Genomic DNA, 20000 nt, shown 5'->3' on the forward strand with positions numbered 1-20000 from the left:
ATGTTCCATGTTTTTAAGTTTTATGTTCTCCTAGACAGCATGACAATTCGCTTTTGCTATTTTTGTAAGTCTTAATTTTGTATGGTAGATTAACCTTCCGACAGAATGCCCCCTGGCCTTCCCAAAATCCTGGGGAGAAGACTGGACAGACATCCTATAATTTAGCACGATAAAAATTAAAGCTCTGCAGCTTGTGGGGTCATGTAAATAAAAACTAAACATTTAAAATAAAATAAAAAACATTATACAAGTTATATACATAATTCAATCGTTCACTAAAAATATAATTGTTTAAGCTCCGGCTAAAACAATTTACATCAAACAGCGAATATTAAATTAATTTAAATGGCGATGTGCATTCCCTTACATCTAACCAATAACTCAAAATGCGTAACGTCCTAAAATATGGCTAAAATCTGTACTTCTGAAATTTGCAGTCGACAAAGACGGAAGTCTCCCAAAATAGAGAAGGTCACAAGATCGAAGTGTCTTTGCCAGACACTTGTAGCTCTTGTCCGCAAAGTCTTCACGGTATGCTATGTATGATAGCATTCCACAATATCGGGCCTCTACGGGATAGGGCATTTTTTCCAAGGTTCGTGCCAAACCGCGCGACGTACCATTTGTAAATCTTTTGTCCACAGACTATGTCCCGAAACGTGGTGGATTACAATTGTGTTCGAAAGTTCTTGCGATAGTCTATGGTGAAATGCTTTATGCATATATATTTATTAAGGCAAGCTTATAGCGATAACTAAGCGGACGCCAACAGCATATTCGAACACAAGTGATGGTCTCATATCCTTAGGTAAATTAAAAATTATTCTGGGCGCCCTACACTGCAGTCTCTCCAGGGAATCGAGGAGATCGGCATTTGAGCAGGACTCCAAGGCAAACTGAGAAAGAGTCCATATGTTATCCATGGCAGTGTAAGGCGTTCACATAGTCAACAGAAGATTGACATGAAAAAGACCGAAATAAAAGTCTGAACAAACAAGTTTCCATTAATTATCACCATTTTACCTCTGGATTGTATTCCCAATGAACAAAGCCACCACAGACCAAAGTTCCTGCTGAAATAAATGTGTTGTTTTTCCGCTATGGTTGAAGCGGAAAAAACAACTCTTTTTTTTCTGATAAAATTAAATAGATAACATCACCCCACTTAAGATATTAGAGAGAGAGAGAGGTACAAGGTAAAGCGAAGATTTAGGATTTCATTTAAATTAATCGTCGAAGTGGCATATCTTGATAAAGACGCCAGAAAAGGACTATGCTGTTTTAAAATCTCGGCACGGCCACTACAGCACTTCCTCACGGCACGCATCCACATGAACGAAACTGAAACCAGTAACCATGTGTCGCAATGAAAATAAAAGTGTTTGCGATTCGCTTTAAGAGGAAGTTTAATCGATATAGTTCGAGGTAAAGCGATTACAAAGCGAATTTTCTGCATATTATTCATATGCACTTTATGCAATTACATGTCCAACGGTTCAATAGGCCAAGGGACTCTACGTCGCCTACTCTCGGCGTGTAGTCTGTAGGACCTTTCGCTTTTCATTAACGTCAAGCAGACGTGAAAGTCTAAGCAATTTGCAAACTTCATTATGTTATTAAAGTGAAAGGCTTCACTTGAGGCCAACACCCTAATTGCTGAGCCCATGGCAACACCTCCCCGCACGATAGCCAGATGCTCCCGGCCACCCACTCGGCAAGTTATTACTAAACTGTTCGAGTATTCGTCCATTCGCAACGGATAAGAATGCTGTTGAATGAGTCCGAGTGAAAGTGAAGTGCGATGCTTCTGTTTTTGTGAGTCCGAAGAAATAAACTCTGCTTTTGTCTTGAGAGGCAAGGCTGAGTAGGTGACAACATTATGTCAGCGCTTCGATCAGAACTTCAAGTCAACGGGTTTGCGAGTGATACGTGTACTCTTCATCTCTGCAAAGATGCTTTAGGTAGTTATAAATTGGCACATGTACCGCATGAAGTTCCACAACTGTAAGCCAGATTGCTTGGTAAACTGGTCATTAAACGACAACTAGGCCAAGGATGATTTGTTTCATTACAATGCACATTGCAGTTACAAGGCAAATCAGTAGTTACTAAGGCGAACTACAACTCGTGTATTCCACACTTACATAATTAAATCAGCAAGATTTTACATACATGCAAAGAAGGTCAACACCAGTTTCGCTTTCTTCGAAAGATCATAGAAGTAGCTCAGTATGCAACTGTAAAATGGCCCATTTGCAATTTTAATTACAGTTATTTAAGCTTATTCACTTTCGAAGCTTTTCAAGTGGCACCATTGTAGCACATGGCAACATTTTATAACGGTCGAACCTCTTATTGCGAACACCCGTCTGTTACACGTTCAGACTAAATTTTAATATTTTCATATAAAAAAGGAGCTCTACGATATCTATCACGAACAGCGCGGGACACTACCTAATTGCCCAAGAGAAAAAAATTAAACTGAACTCGTTTATTGCAGATGCCCCAAAGTTCAGGCTCCAGTTGTTTAATAAAAGCCCCGGATAATTCGTTAACGCCTCTACTGAGATGTGCTTAGGGCGTGCATGTTCATGGAGTAGTCGTGAGCTAATATTACTATGGAGTTTAAGCAAGCGCGTTTTTGAGACACGGACGGCAACCGGAAGTAAGCTATTTTCCCTTTTAACTTGTCTTCACACAACCACCTTTCCATTGCCAAGTTTCTTTTCTCCATTAGAGATGATTAGTATAAACATCTGGGAGACACCACTGTCCTGGCTCACGAAATGTTCTTTTCCGGTTGCCGCCCGCGTCTCAAAAACGCGCTACTAACCAGGGAGAGGCGGATGGTAACCGGAAGTGAGCTCTTTTCCCTATTAAACTGTTTTCACACAACATGTCTGAAATTTCAGCCGTCTCCTCCCTAAGGGAGCCCTAGGGTTTGGGAGGAGACACACACACAACCACATTTACATTGCGAAGTATTTAAGTGGTGTAAAAATCTAGGGTACCCCACTGCCCTGGTAGGCGAAATTTTCTTTTCCGGTTGCTGTCCGCGTCTCAACAACGCGCGTGCTTAAGCTCCCTAGTTCAGTTTAAGAAACGACGACGCCAACGCCACAAAACGTTAAAAACGGAACCCTGAATAGTCGTGCTGCACATGCGTCAAGCATTTCAGTTCATTGCTTAAGACTGCTCCACAAAACAACGTGAAAAAAAATGTTTTGACGACAACTTGAGAATACAACGTTTTCTATCCTGATCGTTTTCAACCGTTCGAACCCAACCAGTTATAGGATAGTTCTCTCGTATAGGCCAACGAGAATAAGACGGAATAATAGCAAATTGTTACCCAATTGTTAGTTATTGTGCAAAAAATGCACGAAAAGAGTACAAATATTCCACGACATTGTACAGTTTTTTACAATTATTCCATGAGCGTGCATTGGATATGAGGTGGTAAATAGCCAACGAGGCGCATAGCGCAGAGTTGGCTATACTTAGCAGGAGAGTCACAGGAAAGACCCTATTGCGCAACTTCTCCAATTTCCGACAAGAAAAAACTGAACAAAGGTACACAATTTTTAACTGGATTGCCATATATGGCAACCCAGTAACAAGGTTTGTCGTGCTGAAACTGAAACATCAGACAAACAATTTGACAATTAAGGGGTTCATCAAGTTGGCTACTCATATTGCACAAACATGAATGAGTTGGCCACAAGGAACCTTTAATTGATTTGGCTGGCAAAGTCAAACTGCAAGACCTGAAATAAAATTGATAAGTAAAATTTACATAAAATGCAAATGCCAATCACACGGGCGAACTTTTCGCGACAAAAATTGTCTTCCGTCACTTTTGACAACAGTTGACAGCTTTGGCGGCGGGCTTGTGTCTTTTTTCGAAATTTGGAAAAATTGGTCAGCCCCACCCAAGCATACCGGCGTCCGTTTTTTCTTTCCCGATTTTCAAATAGTGGAAAAAGCGCAAATGACGGGTCGCTTTCAGTATGAAAAAAAAGGCGTGTTGAAAGATTAGCTCTTCGGGCAGAATGTGGTCTTCGAAATTTACGCCTGGCGACTCGAAAACTCTTCGAGGTTTGTCAAGATCAGTCAGGTTACTGAAACAACACCCAAAAGATTTGCAACATGAGGAAAAATGTCACCACCTGTTTTCGGAAATTGTTGCGCTCTGTACAAATGTATTTATTTATTCAATTTGTCAGGTACAAATGTTTCATCTGCTAAACTCCCTTTAAACAACAACAGAGAATTTACAAAGGAATTTAATACAATTCGCTCGTTACCATGTAGTACTGTAATTTCTAGGCAACATAAGATGGTACCCCTATTGCATAGTAACCAATTTAAGTGCAGGTAAAAGACAAGTGTTGCCGTGTTACACCATAAGAAGTCCTCACTTTCCTATCTGGGTACTCAGCGTTCACGCTAGAGGTTCAGTGGCAGTACATTTCTTGTGTCAAAACACATAGGGGTTTCTCCTTTGTAGTGAGCCAGTCTGGACTAGACAAAGAAATCACGGGTAAAATAGGAAACAGCGAAAGCAACACTGTCCTCGGGTCTAGGATGATTGGGTTTACAACGCCAACGCCCTTCACGCTGGACGAGGCCACTGAACACCTGCGAATTCGAAGCGCAATGCTTAATAACTGAACATACATGCCACCTTAGTCAATCGCTTTTGGGTGAAGTGAAAGTCCATTCGATTATGCTCCATAATAAATCAGTATACATATTCACAACCAATTCTAAACACCAAGTTCAATAAAAAATGTCATGAATTAAAAAAACACAACTTGAATAAATGTAACAAAGTAACAATAGGCCACATCTGGGACCAATGGACAATCAAATGCAACGTATGAAAAATTTTCGCATACATGATCGCGATTCTTCTGAATTTAGTTCCAAGAAAGAAGGTGCAGTAGTAAGTGTCGAGGCTTTGCTGAGTACATAGCTCTTGTTCATGTGCACACCTGGTTATAGACAAAACACTATTCAAGATTTAGTGTTAGAGGCCATTTTTTAAATTGGACAATGTTGAGCAAACGAAGCCTTCTTCGTGCCGGGGTGCAATAATTGATAGTTCTGCTTCAATAGCAAATTCATGTCCATTGTAACTAAAGGGTTGGTGGAAAGTATCAATTTTGTACTGGAAAAACGTTGTAAGACCGTACCCTTTCTAAGTCCTTCCCTTCCTTAATATTATGTTGCCCAATTTTCAGTTCAAGCACCTATCAATGTTAAGCCCCAGGGGACGGAGGGGTCGTGGTCGGGGTCGGGCATGAGGTGGGGATTTTCAATCAATCAACTTTATTTAAAACACGGTAAATGGCTCAGCAAGCTGGTTTTCAGACATGCCGTGTAAGAATTACAAAATATCGGATAAATGCTAAAAATTACAAGATATAAATGTTAAAACAACTAATAAACTAGGTATAACTTAGCGCTAAATATTATAATGTCAAGGAAATTTAATAGTAATAATTAGTAACAATCATAATTCACTATATAATTTTGACATATTCTGAAAAAATTGGTGAAATTCCCCACTCCCGCGACAGCATAGTTGGCCAAAAGTATCAAAAGCCCCCACCCTGGGGCGAGTAAAGGAGGCTGTAATAATACCATTTAGACCTTTTTGCAACAGTGCAATGTATTTACCAAAAAACCTTAAATAACAATGACCACAACCAGGTTTTCTGAGCCCGCGAGACTGAGCGCCCCAGCAAAAAATTGTTTTAACGAAAACCGCTGTTCAGCAACCTGGTTCTGATCATTGCTGTCTAAGGTCTTCCGTATTTACCACTCTGGGTATTTTCCAAGATGGCGTAGTTAACATCGTTCCAAGGGGCTTTCCCTCACTACTTGAGGAGGGAAAAGCTTTGGGTACAAGGTTGACTTCTAAGCCCTCCTCATTATCCAAGATGGTGGCTATGTCAAATTTCCCACCCTGGAGATATTTCGTTCGATCAAAATCCCCCTGGGGTCAGACCTCATAGTCAAGGCCCCGTGGGTACCCCGACCCCCATCCCCAGGGCATTGATAGGTGCATAATGCGATTACGTGTCATTAATGATGGCTAAGGTTTTGACAAAACTCTAACTGCAGCAAAACTCGGGCTCTTTGGACAAAATTAATGCAGGTTTTGAAATCGCTTACAAGACCAGACGCATGCACAGTGAAATCGACCACTGACTATTGGTTTCAAATGCCACAATAGTTGTGGTTACACACACCTTGGGGTTGGGGCCTTCCGGTGGGTAAATGGCTTGGGTTTGGTTCGGCTCAGGTTTTTTGTTACCCTTGGGGATACAGTTACGCAGTAAGACTCCCCTCAGGGTAGAAAAATAGGGTATAATTAATATAATTTGGGATCTTCGTGTATTAGCTACGTTCTTCTTTATGATTGGCCCAGCCACCTCAGGGAGCAGATAAACCGTACTTTTCAGTTCAGAAAATGTTACGGGAAGTTTCTTTTTGATGTATGCATGGATATAACCCCAGGGCAGTCTCGGTTTAGGGAAAGCGGTTACACACAAAAACGTCCTTGCCTGTGGGCAAACGCTATTTATCCATGGGTAAAAAGGGCTAGTGAAACCACAACTATTATTGCGCTGAAATCATATTGAAAATCACTTTGTTTAACATAAATTAAGCGGCTTTCTGATTCGCCTTTTAATGATTTGCCAACGCATAACTTTGAAAATAAAACCAGCGAGGAAAACCCTTCACCATTTTATATCTTGCGCCTCGTCAACGATTGACCGCGGTGAAAACAATTAGGCCGTAAAGCTGTGCCTGTTTAAGGGGACGACATACTGAAAGGCGCAAAGATGCAATTCTTTATCTCGTTCTATTTGATAAACAAGGTAAATGGCAAGAGTCCCCAGGAAAATACCAAAACCGTGGTATTAAAGGAGGTGGCAAAGACAAAAACGGACCACGACGGCATTGGATTGGAACGGAGGTGGGCGTTTCGCAATTGACTAAACCTGGAAAAAACTGTCCAAACGGGTACTGGCCTGCCCTGGGTACTTCTGGTATATGTGGACTCCAGCCAGGATAACGTGCCATTGAAAAATGCGACAATTCTCTCCCTTTGCTATTTACCAGGAGTGAACCATTGCAATAAGGATGCCACCGATGTCTGTTACTAGGTCTTACAAGCCCCCACACTTTCGGCTGGTATCTAACTAAGTGAGGTCTTTGTCCTTCGTGACCTCGATCATGCTTCTGCGCCGTATCCAAAGGGACCAGTGGAGGTGGGGGCGTTAATTTCTTATCATTTCTAAAATTGACAAACATTTCGTTTCTGTGCCGTTTTCTTGCGTTCTCTTCTCTGTCATTTGGAGGCAAATGTGTGGAATGCACCAAAGAGGACGTCGTGTGTTTTTCTCTGGAATTCGTAAGAGAACCCTTCAACAATTCATTCTGCTTTCTTAACTTGTAAAACATTTCGTTCTTGTGCGGTTTACACAACTTTTCTGCATTTTGTACACTGGTGTCCAAATGTGTGGAGAGCCTCAGAGAGGAAGTTGTGTGTTGCGCTCGGGAAATCACAGGAGAATCCGCGATAGAGCCCTTTCTCTGGTGGGAATGGCCTTCGAATTTTTTGGATGAATGCGTCTCTTTCGACGAAGGTGCGCTTGCAGGCTTTAGGTCTGCACGAGCTTCATCACTATTGCTCACAGACTTTTCACACAAAGATGGTGATTGGGATTCAGAAGGCTCATTCCCTCTTGCCTTTTGGGACTGTTGTGACTTGGATACGTTACCTACTCCTCCAGCGAGCCAGCTACCCTCTACAACCCTTAAGTCAGCGCTCTCCTGAGTGAATTTCAAAGATGAATTTCTTAATCTAGAAGGGCTGACACTCCCTGAACAAACTACATCTTGTGATACCCCTGCCTCTGTGAGTTCTGCAGGCGAATGTGAGCTCAAACAGATGTTCACCGGGGATGTGCTTTGTGATGACACACTTGCGGTCCCACGTTCTATCGTGCCATCATATTCATTTACTTCGTAATTCTTCGTGACAACAGCTTGGGTATCTTTCCCAGCTTTTAAAGTACATAGGTCAGACCTTTCGAAGACATCACAAGAGTTGACTGAGAGTTTACTGTGATCGGCAACCAGTTCAGACCTTCCCTCGTCACCTACATTTACATTTTTTGATGTCCTTGGAAAGTCATCTAAGAATTCCTCTTGCGATATTTCTCGAGAAAAGCTCGTGGAAGAGATTTCAGCACCAACTACCTTCGTATCTACATAGCAGAATTCGGTTGTGTCCAGTTTATCATTTGGACCCTCAACTTCAGAGTGATGTCCTAGCGAGTCATTCTTATGCAGTAGCACTTCCGAAGAAGACACTTCCCCATGTAAATTTCTATCCGAGTATAACTCGCACTGTGACACAACACCACCACCAGATTCGCACTTGTCTAAACCACTCCATTCACTCATATCTGTAGAGCATTCTACTTCAGATGCAAAATCGTCTGAAATCGTAATTGCTTCCGAGTTAATATGAGAAGACAGCACCACCTTTGACATGACATCACGACCTTTTTCTTTACCAACATACTCCTCCCTCCCCCCCTTAGTCCGTATTCCTTCCCTGTTTCCAGCATCGCGATTATTATCACCAGACTCAGCGTTGTAGCTGAAAGTGAATGTTTCGACCAACTCTACTGGTGCAGACTCAAAAATTTCTGGTTCCGAGAAATTGGAATTCTCTATTGAAGGTCTTTCTCCCGTTGATCCTTCAGCATTACCTATGTCTGCTGAATCCGGATCATCGCGACATATACCCGGTACACAAGAACTTTTCATTGTGAGTGAAGTAGCATTTACATCATCAGATTTTGCTGCAAATCCCCAGTCGTCGATCAATGAAATTTCAATTACACCTCCAGCACAAGGCGAAGATTGGTGGGCCGAAACAATGTCGAGTTTTCCCAAAGTCGTACAATTTATAACAGTTGCCTCATCGTCTTCAGCGGAGGAAGGGATACAACTCTGAATAGTCGTAAAATCAATATTCTGAGACATGTTCTTAACAGAGCTTTTCTTTGTAGTTCCAGATGAAGTTGAAGTCCCGTCTGTAACGAGACATGGATTCCTTATCCCTCCGTCAGTATCAAAATCATTACCATCTCGAGTAGCTTTCAAAGCTGCCTGTAGGAGTTTCAAGCGATCAATGCAAACCTTGGGATGGGAATAAGAAGAGGGTGAAACGAGACCACTTGCAAGTGCTTCACAAGCCGTTATATTTTGATGCATCTCAGCGCTTGATGGTTCCGAGGAAACAGGGAAATGTATTCCCTGTTTTAGTACTTCATTGTTACTACACGAGGTGTGCTCCGCACAGAAGGGACCTGTGCTTTGATTCACAGCGTCGAAGACGTACAAATTTGGTTCAGTTTGACATGAGGCTACATCCTGATTACTTAAAATACTCTCTTCTAGCTTATTAAGATCACCTTCACCACGGGAGCTACTGTTATCGGGAGCTATGTATTTGTTGCAACACTCACTGTCTTGATTCTCAAAAATAAAATCTCTCGGGCGTTTCATATCTCCGCTTGCCACAATGGCGCACTCCTCTTCCTCATTTCCGACGACGATCCTCAAATCGTCTTCAGTATCCACGTTGACACTTGCACGTAACATGCTTCTTTCCCTACCTTCTCGTTTACCCCCGGAGTTATGTGCAGCATTAGAAATACATGCATTACTCTCGGAATCTAAAGGGACCATGTTTACAGACTCAGGCCTAAGACTCAAAGGAGTTCCACTGGAGAAGAGAGAAGGACGCAGTTCCCGAGTTTTCAGAGGCAAGCATTCTGATTTGGACTGAGACGGACAGTTAGCCTGAGCTGATACGTCAGGCTGTTCTTTGCCAGCAGTCAATGACGTCGTCACAACAGAATCATACGCACTAGTATTCTGAACCGAACGCGCCTTCTTTCCTGCCATGCCGGCAAACGGTGCGAGAGGCGATGAACATGATGAATCTTTGTCTTGAACTTTCTCGGTTTCACTTTCTTCAGTTCCTAACAAATTGTCGCCACTCAGGTTGCCCGAACTTTCTTCAGTTGACCCCTGATAACATGTTAACGTAGCCGAAGACTTCCTTGATGTCACCATAGAGCGCTGTACCTCTTCAAGAGTTGAGGCGGGACTCCTTGGAAATACGATTAGTTCCTTTTGAGCAACTGTCGTGGAAGGAAAACCTTGAAAGCAAGGCGTTTCCTGGCCAATACCTTGCTCTAGGGTCACACAAGTTTCCCTCGACATCGAACTTGATGTACTTAGATGAGGATCTTGACACAAAATTGAGTAAAAGCCTTGGAAATCATGCATATTGCAGGTGGGCTGAACGTCAAGGGATTGCAAGCTTCGTGATTGTTGGATCTCCGATTCAAAGTGTCCCAATTCACGCTTCTGTAAATACGCAGACGATTTCTCAAACAACGTGGTATTATTAGAAGACCCATTCACGTTTAAATTCGTATTATTATTTGAATCACAACTTAATCTTTTGCAGTGCAATTCCTCAACAGTTGTTATAGAATCCAAGCTACTTGGCAACTTTTCTGCTGATTTTCGATCTTCAATATGGGCACGGCCTTTGTCACTCCTGGCGATGGTATTCGCTCCCCACATTTCAGCAGTCTCTTCCTTGGAAACGAGTCGTTCACCAGAGCTCATGCTTCTGCAAACCCCCCTCCCACCATCTGAAGCATCTTTCGGCTTTGAAGGCCTGTACGAGAAAGAAAGCGATCTTTTCAACATTTTCCGGGAGCTCTTATGTTTGTCACTTAATTTTGGTGATGTTTCTGGTGACGACACGACAATCTTGGCTGAGTGTCGCGTATCCATATCCAAAGAGGACTGTCTGAAAGCTTGCGAATCCAAGGAAGATGCACAAGGGTCACAAGGATGGTTAGGTAGTCTGCTGTAACCAAAAGTTTGGATGAATGGACTCGGCTGGCGACGACACACAATACAGAAAACCCTAGCGGGTGTCTCCGTTTCGCATAATCCTACAAGAAAACAAGTTTATCTATCAATCCTTGTAGGCAAAGATTTTAAGGAAGATGATTACAGGGTTTGATTTCGTTGAGACCATTTTGAGAAACCCGAGACTACACGTAGCATCGTTATAAGTAACGTATACGGGTCTGCACCGTTCATACAGAAAACCCAGATATCCTCGAGGAAAATTCTAGGGCGCGCACCATTTCATTTTCATTTGAAATGGTGAAAAAGTTATGATCCCTAAATGAAAACCAACTTTCTGTTATTCTTGGGCTTTCCAGTTCATACAAATACATGATGTATCAATTCGCTTAAAATTTCCATCTGGAAGTTTCGTCCAAACGGAACGCTAAGGCACCATTCTACGAACAATTGTCCATGTTGCAAGGTGGGATATCGATCTCCTCACTTAAATCAAGCAATTGACTGATGAAGTGTCTTCCGCCGCCCTCAACAAGTTTGCTTTTTTGTTTAAACCTGTTCCCGATGGCAGCCACGTTTCTTTATCGTTTTCAGCGTTTTCTATCGAAGATTTAAAAAAACCTTTCGTCGGGATTGAGTGAAATAAGTTGCTGGATGGTTCGCATTAGTGTACCGGGTGTGTAATTTGAGGCCCTTCCTAAGTTATAAAGGTGTTTCTAGTAAGGTTTGATGATGCATTTGACTTCGATAATAGTGTAACATGATCGTCTTCTGGATGAATATGAAAGATAGGACGACACGGTGCGGGAAAAACATGCTCGGAAATAAAATACACCGAACAGAGCCCCGCCAACTGCTGGCAGACCATTACCCAAAATCTGTCAGCAAAGACCTCAAGATAATGACAAAAGGTTGTAATGTTGTACACTTACCAAGGCGCACGGCCTCTTTACATGAGAGAACAAGGAACATAGTAATCATCTTGTCAGCACAAAATACACCAGCCTACGATCAATGAATAACCATCACTGATATTGCTTTGAGTCAGTTCGCTCAACTTGCAAGGGTCGTCCTACACCTTAATTGCATATGTAGGGGGTCTATTACTTAAAATTGATAACGAAATTGCGAAAGACGCGAGCCCGAAATAGATATCTTAGTGCGCGGTGCCCAACAAAGGGCTGTAGGGCTACAGTGTCTGACAAATATCATTCCATGCATAATCAACTGGTCAAGTTACAAATTTAAACAGCAGTAAAGACCATCTCACGAGAGCTGTCGTTATTTACAAAATGCAACTTCTTTGAACTAAGTATGAGAAAATATAAGATACAATAGTAAAAAAAAGGCGACCAATGCAAACAGCAAGCTGCTGTTGTCATATCCCCGCCCCCTTCCCCCGCAAAAAGCAAAAAAACATTGTCAATTACTTTCGCTTAGTTCTGTATTTTTGCAGCTTTAATATTAGGTCGTGTGCTATTGGGATCAACCATTTAAGGTCGCTTGGGTTTTTTCGTGTTTTATTGGGGAAAACCCGTCTTCGGTTGGTTTGGTTGATCAACTTTCTTTTTCACCGGCATCAAACTAGGCTTAAATGATTGTTTTCACATCGGCCCCTAAGTTTCCAGATTTGGTGGCCAGCTCAAGTATCATAGTCAGCAAAAAATTTCGGCCCTTTGGGCCTTATACTTTTCAACAAAAGAGAGGCTACCATAAACCGAGAAAACAATATCGTCTAAGTTTCAACTAAAGGTGCTCAAAAACGGCCGAAACGTCGCCTGTTAAGCTTTATATTCGCTGGTTTACGAATTTAAAAATCTTGCAAACACAATTCTTCATAAACAACAATTTCTTTTCTTTCACATTCTTTCTGAGGGCCCGTCCACACTAATGCGTTTTCGAAAACCTCTGGCTCCATGAAAACGGATAAAAAGATCTGCGTCCACACTGGCGTTTTCACACCGTATTTGGTCGTCCATTGGAGACTGAAAACGGAGATCTAAGGCTACTGCGTTCTTGTTACCAGGCTTTGTTTACATCTTGGCGCGCGGGAAACTGTGAATGAGATTATGGCGTCACGCGTAATCGAAAACCTCCGTTTTCGCCGTCCACACTAGAACTATAGACCTCCGTGTTCGTGGACCTCCGTTTTCGATCGTTTCAGTGTGGACGGTTATATATATTTAACAATTAGACCCGTAGCCCGCAAGGGCTACGGGTCAATAGCCCATGAGGCGAAGCCGAATGGGCTATTGACCCGTGGCCCTTGAGGGCGAAGGGTCTAATTGTTTTAGTATCACCCAACTAGTTGGACAGAAAAGGCAATAACAAAGTTAGCGGATGCAAGTTGAAGAAATATTTATTTGGCCGGGATAAAAGGAAAGACAGCGTTACGCTTTTCGATACTCGAGGACTATTACTAATAGTCATCTAGTAGCGTAGCCAATCAAAATGCAGGATTTGCACTAGTCCACTAGTTGGGTAATACTAAATATATATAAACGGAGGTTTTCGAAAACGCATCAGTGTGGACGGGGGCTGAGAATTACTGTTGTCAATGGAAAAAGTGCTACGGTACACCCGTAAGCTGGAAACCAATTATAGTACCGAGTAAACACAAGGCATACCGGTGTACATGCAAGTACATAGACCGCGGTCATTGCATTTTATAACTTGTTTACGGATTTGTAAACCCTTTCTCTGTATTCAAAATCTATTATGTACACTTTTCAAATAAAATTAAGATAAAAAAAAACCTTGTATGTCACTTCTGGAATGAAGTTAATTTAAGATGTAGATTTCAGTTTCAGTTTACGTTTTCTTATAAACATCGTTTTCCAAAGGCAACATGAATTATAGCCCGCTATTGGAAATTCATTGCACTCATTCGATGAACAAAAAAATTAAATGATAATGATAATGATAATGATAATGATAATAATAATCATGATGATGATGGTGATGATGATGATGATAATAATATCTTACCGGCCTGGCTCACGACTAAGTGTGAAAAGTTAGTCGCCAGGCAGTCCAGTCACATTAGCGACCTCAGCGGTCGCAACGGCGAGATTTGATTCAACCGAAAATGGTTGGAAAAGTATTCTATTAGGAAACCTCAACCGCTTCAACCTAAACCGATTGCGATTGAAACAGTTGTTTCCAATAGGTTCTTTTTTAGATTAAATAGGTTTCATTGAGCTCAGGCCGACAAAAGATGAAAAACTTCAGCCCCACGTTTGCCCTGTATACAAAGCATACTTTCACTAATGATATCAGTGAATAAAACTCACAGATTTTGCTCTGGTGGTGAGGTCTTTGGTGAAGCTAGTGAAGGTTTCAGTGGGTTGATCTTGAGCTACTTTCATGTTACAAACACTTAACGCGTGATTTCGATAAAGCACTGTACAAAAAGAAAGTAACCACGATGAGATCCAGTCTCACTCAATGGAAGAAAATGGAAGACAGAACCAGAACACTATACGTGCGTCAGTCAGCATCTTAAACATACTATTCCAATTTTACAATTATTAACTTCTCGGAAAGGCCAAATCTGAGGTTCTGTGGAAGATGTACTAAAAGCAGATTATGCATTTTTCGTGCTAGCGTTAACTCTCTTGAGTCTTTCACCACTTTTATAACAATTAAGTTCCTGGACGGTTACTACGTAATCATTACGCTTCAGGGACGATTTAGAATAATTGTTTAGTGTCGGACAACAATAGCCTAAAGTTGAATTATCAAATATTGTCCGCGTAGCCGTTGCCGCTCCCGTTGCATAAGCTGCTTACTCGGATCGGATAGGTCTCCCATTTCTCTGCAGTTTTCATTTAAAACGTGACGTCCCGTTGAGGAGCGAACTAAGTGGGAGGATTAAAAGATTCTTGCAGGAAACTAAAATTCCTTTTTATGTTGTTTCCCTTTTGTTTCAGTGCATGAAACAGAATGGGTAATGGCCTCGTGAGTACAAACACTCTATTGGAAGCTACAACCCAACCTAATCTTTTCAAATGCAGGCAAAGGAAACAGTTGCCTCAGATGCGAAGAGTACTCACAAGGGTATTTCCAGGCACTTCTAAGGTCACCTGGCATCATCAGAGCCAGCTGTTTAAGTGGAATCTTTTTAGAAACGTCCAAATACGACCTCCTGAAACAAGACAAAATACTTTGAGACATTACAACAAACGATTACCTCCGGAACTTACCTACACTCCTTGAAACTTCTTTTGCATTTTCTAAAACAGTAATAACATCTACTCGAGTAAAAATATTAGCAAACAGTTTTGATTGACTCCCTTGTCTCAACTATTTTGCACGGACTTTTAACACAAAGAGCCAGTTCCTACTGTATAATTTGATACTGGGTATGCTGCAGCCGTTGCTGCTCCTCGAAAATGTATCGGACCTAGAATCGGTGACGTCTCTTGACACTTCCTCTCTGCCTTCTTCGCAACAACTCCAACGTAAGAACGAAGTCTGCATTTATTTTTGCTCCCTTTTCTTCCGATGTCACGAGATAAAGTTGCGTAAATCAATCACGCATATGCAAAACAGGATCCCAAACACAAAAGCCGAAAGTGACGGTGTTTGCTATCGAGCCAACGCAAACTGTTTGCGTCTGTTCGCGACGTTGTTACGTGTATATGGAAATAACGTAACGTTACGTACCGGTACTTGTTTAGAATTTGAATCCAAATATAGTTTATTTCAAATGAAAAAAGGAAGAAATAACATGGAGTGACTTATCTCGTTTACTAGGAATGGTGAATCTCACATAAAAAGAGAGAAAACTTGCTCCGAAAACCATTCAAGCATAAAACGCACGGATTGCTGTTTGAAACTAGCAGTTTAGTTTTAAGCACGGGTTTTTTTAAAATTTACTTTATTCCGCCTTTTCCCGTTCTGTGAAAATTGGCCTCAAGGCCAAGAAAAATTGCCTCCGTGAGAAAATACGGGAGGCCGTACATTCCAGCATATTTGCGCCACTGTTGCCAGGATGGATATGAAAATATGAGAATATTTACTAAAAGCGCGAGTTGTGTTTGCAAATGTGGAATTTTTTTCGTGATAGTTTTTACAAATGAATGAAACTGCGCATGACGAGACTGCCTAGTGCAAATTTAGATTTGGCTAGTGAAATCAGACCTGATACTAGCCATTAGGCTAGTGAGCTAAAGAGTCAGTCTCGAGCCCTGATAGATACTTCACAATATGGAGATAGTTACTGACATGTGAGCATCAAACAAAAGGAAAAAAATTGCTTTGTTTCAACTTTCGTTTGCTAAAGAGAAATTCACTTTACTCAAAACGCGGAATACGCACTCGTCGAAAACAACTTATGCACACTACTCCTGTGTTTGGCACTCAGGGTATCTGAGTTTTCAGAATAGACAATTGAATGGCTTCAAAAGATCGCATCCTGACTTATTAAATAATCTTTATGCCAGGCGCTCACCGAAAGTTGAATCCAAGCTTATGTCCGGCGAACAATGACACACGACCAAGACTCTTGTTACCACTAGTTACCAAGCCTCTCCACACAAGAATACCATCTTCGTCACTGAACGTTGGGGATTTGAGTTCCTGTGTGAGTGAGAATTAAACAGGATTTCTTTTCAAGTCCATTTTAACCTCCACTTCAAAACACGCCCATTAGTGCAAATTTTTTTTAAGGTACGTAAATTAAAATATTGCTAAACAATTATTCAGTAAAGTGGAGGTGGCTACTGGCTAGTGGTGGATATTTACCAAGCCACGAAGCTTTAAGGTAAATATCCACCATTCGTATCACCTAACTAGCGGACTTACGCAAATCCTGCATTTCAATTGGCTACGCTACTAGAGGACTATTAGTAACAGTTCTCCAGTGGCGAAAAGCGTGACGCTTTCTTCTGTTTTATTCCCAAATAAACATTTCTTCAACTTGCCTTTGCTAACTTTATTATTGCCTTTTCTGTCCAACTAGTTGGGTGATACTAAAACAATTGGGCTATTGACCAGTAGCTCGCAAGGGCTACGGGTCTACATTGTTAACTAGCCACCGACACTAAGATGAATAATTGTTTTTGCATATACTAAAACAGTGAGATAATATAACCCATTTCCTCCTGCAACGATTACACAATTTTCGGAAGCAAATCCCGCGCGAGTTGCTCTGAGGTGAATAGCAAAGGATTCGGAGTTTGAGTAGCCAATCAGAGCGCGCGTTCATCGCTATCCACTGTTTTTGGTATACACTAAATACTGTTGGCCACTTTGAGGTTGCGCGGGAGACAGGGTCGAGAGCCTTGTTAAATTGCATTTTGGGACTGTTTTGGGAAACGCATTTCAATAATTGCGTACGCGGAGGAAGAACTCACCGTTCGAGAAAAGAGATACCATGAGCTGAGCTTCCTAAACCACCATAACATTGTACAACGATGACTCGCTTGCCAAGGTGCAAAAATTGTCCGGAAAAAGAAAGGATTTGACCTAAAGGTCAGTGAGACCGTGGTTCATACGACGTTTACCTACTAACAACTTAAGTTATAAAGATTTAACCAGAAGTTGATTGTTATCGTACAAGAATAATAAGAACGTCCTGTTGGTTTGCAGAGTGAATGACTGCACAAACAGTGGCTCGTCCCCCGAAACAGTCCCACAGTGCAATTCAATAGGACTCTCGACCCTGTCTCCCAAGCAACCTCAAAGTTGCCAATTAGTTACCATTAGAATTACGGCCGATTTATACTATGGCATGAATAAAATCAACATCTTAAACTTAATAGAACGAGATATGAGACCACTCTCCCTAAAAAATCAATAAAGTTATGTTGAATCCACGCACAAAGCGATTCCCGCCATTTTCCACCACTGAATTTAGCAGCAGGGTGTCTTAAATTTGTCATGAGAGATGTCCAAGCTTGTGGTTTGGCTCGGTTATTCGTTTTGCTTTTCTTTTCTTTGTGTGTGTGCATACTCATTTTCAATTAATAAGATCAACCAGCCTTTCAACCAATATCAAACGTAGAGGTTACAAAGGACGTTACGAAAGATGTTGGGCAAATACGTAGTTTCGGAGGTAGAGCTGACAACCGTTATTTCGAACTCGGTTGCTCCGAATTCCCCACTTATTCGCTGAACTAATTCTTGTTTCCTACGGACTTGATTCTTCCCTTTCATTTCAAAATGTGATTAAAAGATGGTTGACAAATTCTAAGACTAATATATATACAGTAAACACCCGCATATATAAGAACACTTTTTTCAGGTTTAAGGCTGTTCGTGTTCTTATTTTAGGGATGCGTAGTGGCAAATCAGCCTGAAAGTGTTCTTAAAGTGTTCTTAAGATTGGTTTCAGAAATACTTCAAATTATATATTACTAGAGGTTTAATTAACATACAATGCTGTTTTGTAATAGATTTTATCGTTTGTAATGGTCCCAAACACCATAGTACTTTGATATAAGTTACTGTACTGTATAGTTTCCTAATCCTAATACTCTTTCCCTTTGTATTAAGAACATGTTTTATTTATCAGGCTGAATTTGTTACTGGGTTACCGTATGGCAATCCCAGTCGGAAAATGGGTAGGTTTTTCCGTTTTATTTTTATTTTCCGTGTCGGTAAAAGTCTTGCCTGTCACTCCCCTGGTAAGTGGTGTCTTTGTGCATAGAGCCTTCTGCGCGTATTTTCTTAGGATCGAGAAGGTAATGGAAATGCGTAGATTTCTCTGGTGGACACAGGAGAATCATTAACTTAGCCTGCAATGGCGTCAAAAGTCGTGTAACGCGAATGGCGTTTTAGGGGATCCTTAAACAAAATATTCCCTTATGGAGCTCAATAATGGTAAGTCAGTTGGATAAACTAGGCAGGCGGTGAAAAACCAACACCAGGAATCTCAAAAGCGACGAGTAATGGACTTCGACAACAATCTATCGCCCGTCGAGCCGAAATCAAAGTGAGCTGTATTTCTAAAATAATATTTAACCAAGTGTGCTGTTTTGTAGAACACTGAAACCAAATGGAAAATTCTCTGGTAACTTATGGGTTCAACAAAGACAGAACGATTAAACGAATCGAACACCTTACGTGGATCTGTGATCAACTCTGCAAGAGTCTTCAGGTAAAAAAAATAATTGGAAATGTAACAGCCAAGAATTATTTGAAAGAAAGCTTGTCGTGTATTTTGTGCTTCATTATTCAAGGAAAAGGTTCTTCATGGAAACAGTTTGATCCTGAAATTTAATTTGCTACAATATTGCGCATATTTGACACGATTGAGTTTCTTCTCTTCACGCATGTAATGAAATAGAAGGGATTTTGCCTCTATGAATTCATCATGTTTTATGGTATGCGAGCTCAACTGGATAGCTTTTATGGCAATAGCAAAGCATTTTCTTGTACAAATTAGGTTAGCGTCTTTCTGGTGTGTTAACTTAATTAAATCGTGAATTTGTATTTGCCGTCTGCCGCGTAACCTTGATTTCCACTCTCAAAATTACCTCCAGAACCTACTTTTTGCGTAGAATAAGCTTTTAGAATAATGTTCTTGTTTTGCATAAAGCAAGCTAGCAAAATATGTACCTTGCTGAGTTCGCATTTGTTAGCGTTAATAGTATTTTCGGTCCGATGCTTCTGTTTTATGAGGGGTATATTGTTTTGGTCTCCCATCCAAACACTAACCCCGCTGGATAGGGATTAACTTCAGTGAACTTTGGTATTACAAAGCTGTCAGATGCTCAGAGGGCACGCTTAAACTTGTGGTGAAAAGAAGTTATGAGGGAACTTGAAAATTATCAACATGTCAGCCCAAAAGCCACTGTTTCTGGCTTCTCTTTTATTTGTTATCCTTCAGAGACTGCAATGCTGTAGTTCAATACCACACAATTCAGTGCCTTCTAATTTTCCGTAACACGTACCACAGGTAACCCAGTGTTTGCTTCACGGAAGCATCTCGTTCTTATTTATTTGGTGCTTTATTGGCCAAATTTCAGCCCGATGTTCTTAATCCACTTGTTCTTATATGTGGG

At 41.2% G+C, this 20000-nt stretch overlaps 1 protein-coding gene across 1 annotated transcript in view; it reads right to left on the reverse strand.

Annotated features, from left to right (window-relative positions):
• Positions 1-4189: 4189 nt before the first annotated feature.
• The window catches only part of LOC138033044 (uncharacterized), a 32254-nt gene continuing 16443 nt past the window's right edge, over positions 4190-20000 (reverse strand). Inside the window, exons 8-12 of the mRNA XM_068880786.1 lie at positions 16445-16572; positions 15045-15136; positions 14283-14392; positions 11922-11994; positions 4190-11072 (exon numbers count right to left, since the gene is read on the reverse strand). Coding sequence (XP_068736887.1) covers positions 6868-11072; positions 11922-11994; positions 14283-14392; positions 15045-15136; positions 16445-16572 — 4608 coding nt within the window. The 3' untranslated portion in view covers positions 4190-6867. The remainder of the gene's footprint in view (positions 11073-11921; positions 11995-14282; positions 14393-15044; positions 15137-16444; positions 16573-20000) is intronic.

Source organism: Montipora capricornis, chromosome 14 (genome assembly GCF_036669925.1).
Source record: "Montipora capricornis isolate CH-2021 chromosome 14, ASM3666992v2, whole genome shotgun sequence".
Taxonomy (NCBI): Eukaryota; Metazoa; Cnidaria; class Anthozoa; order Scleractinia; family Acroporidae; genus Montipora; species Montipora capricornis.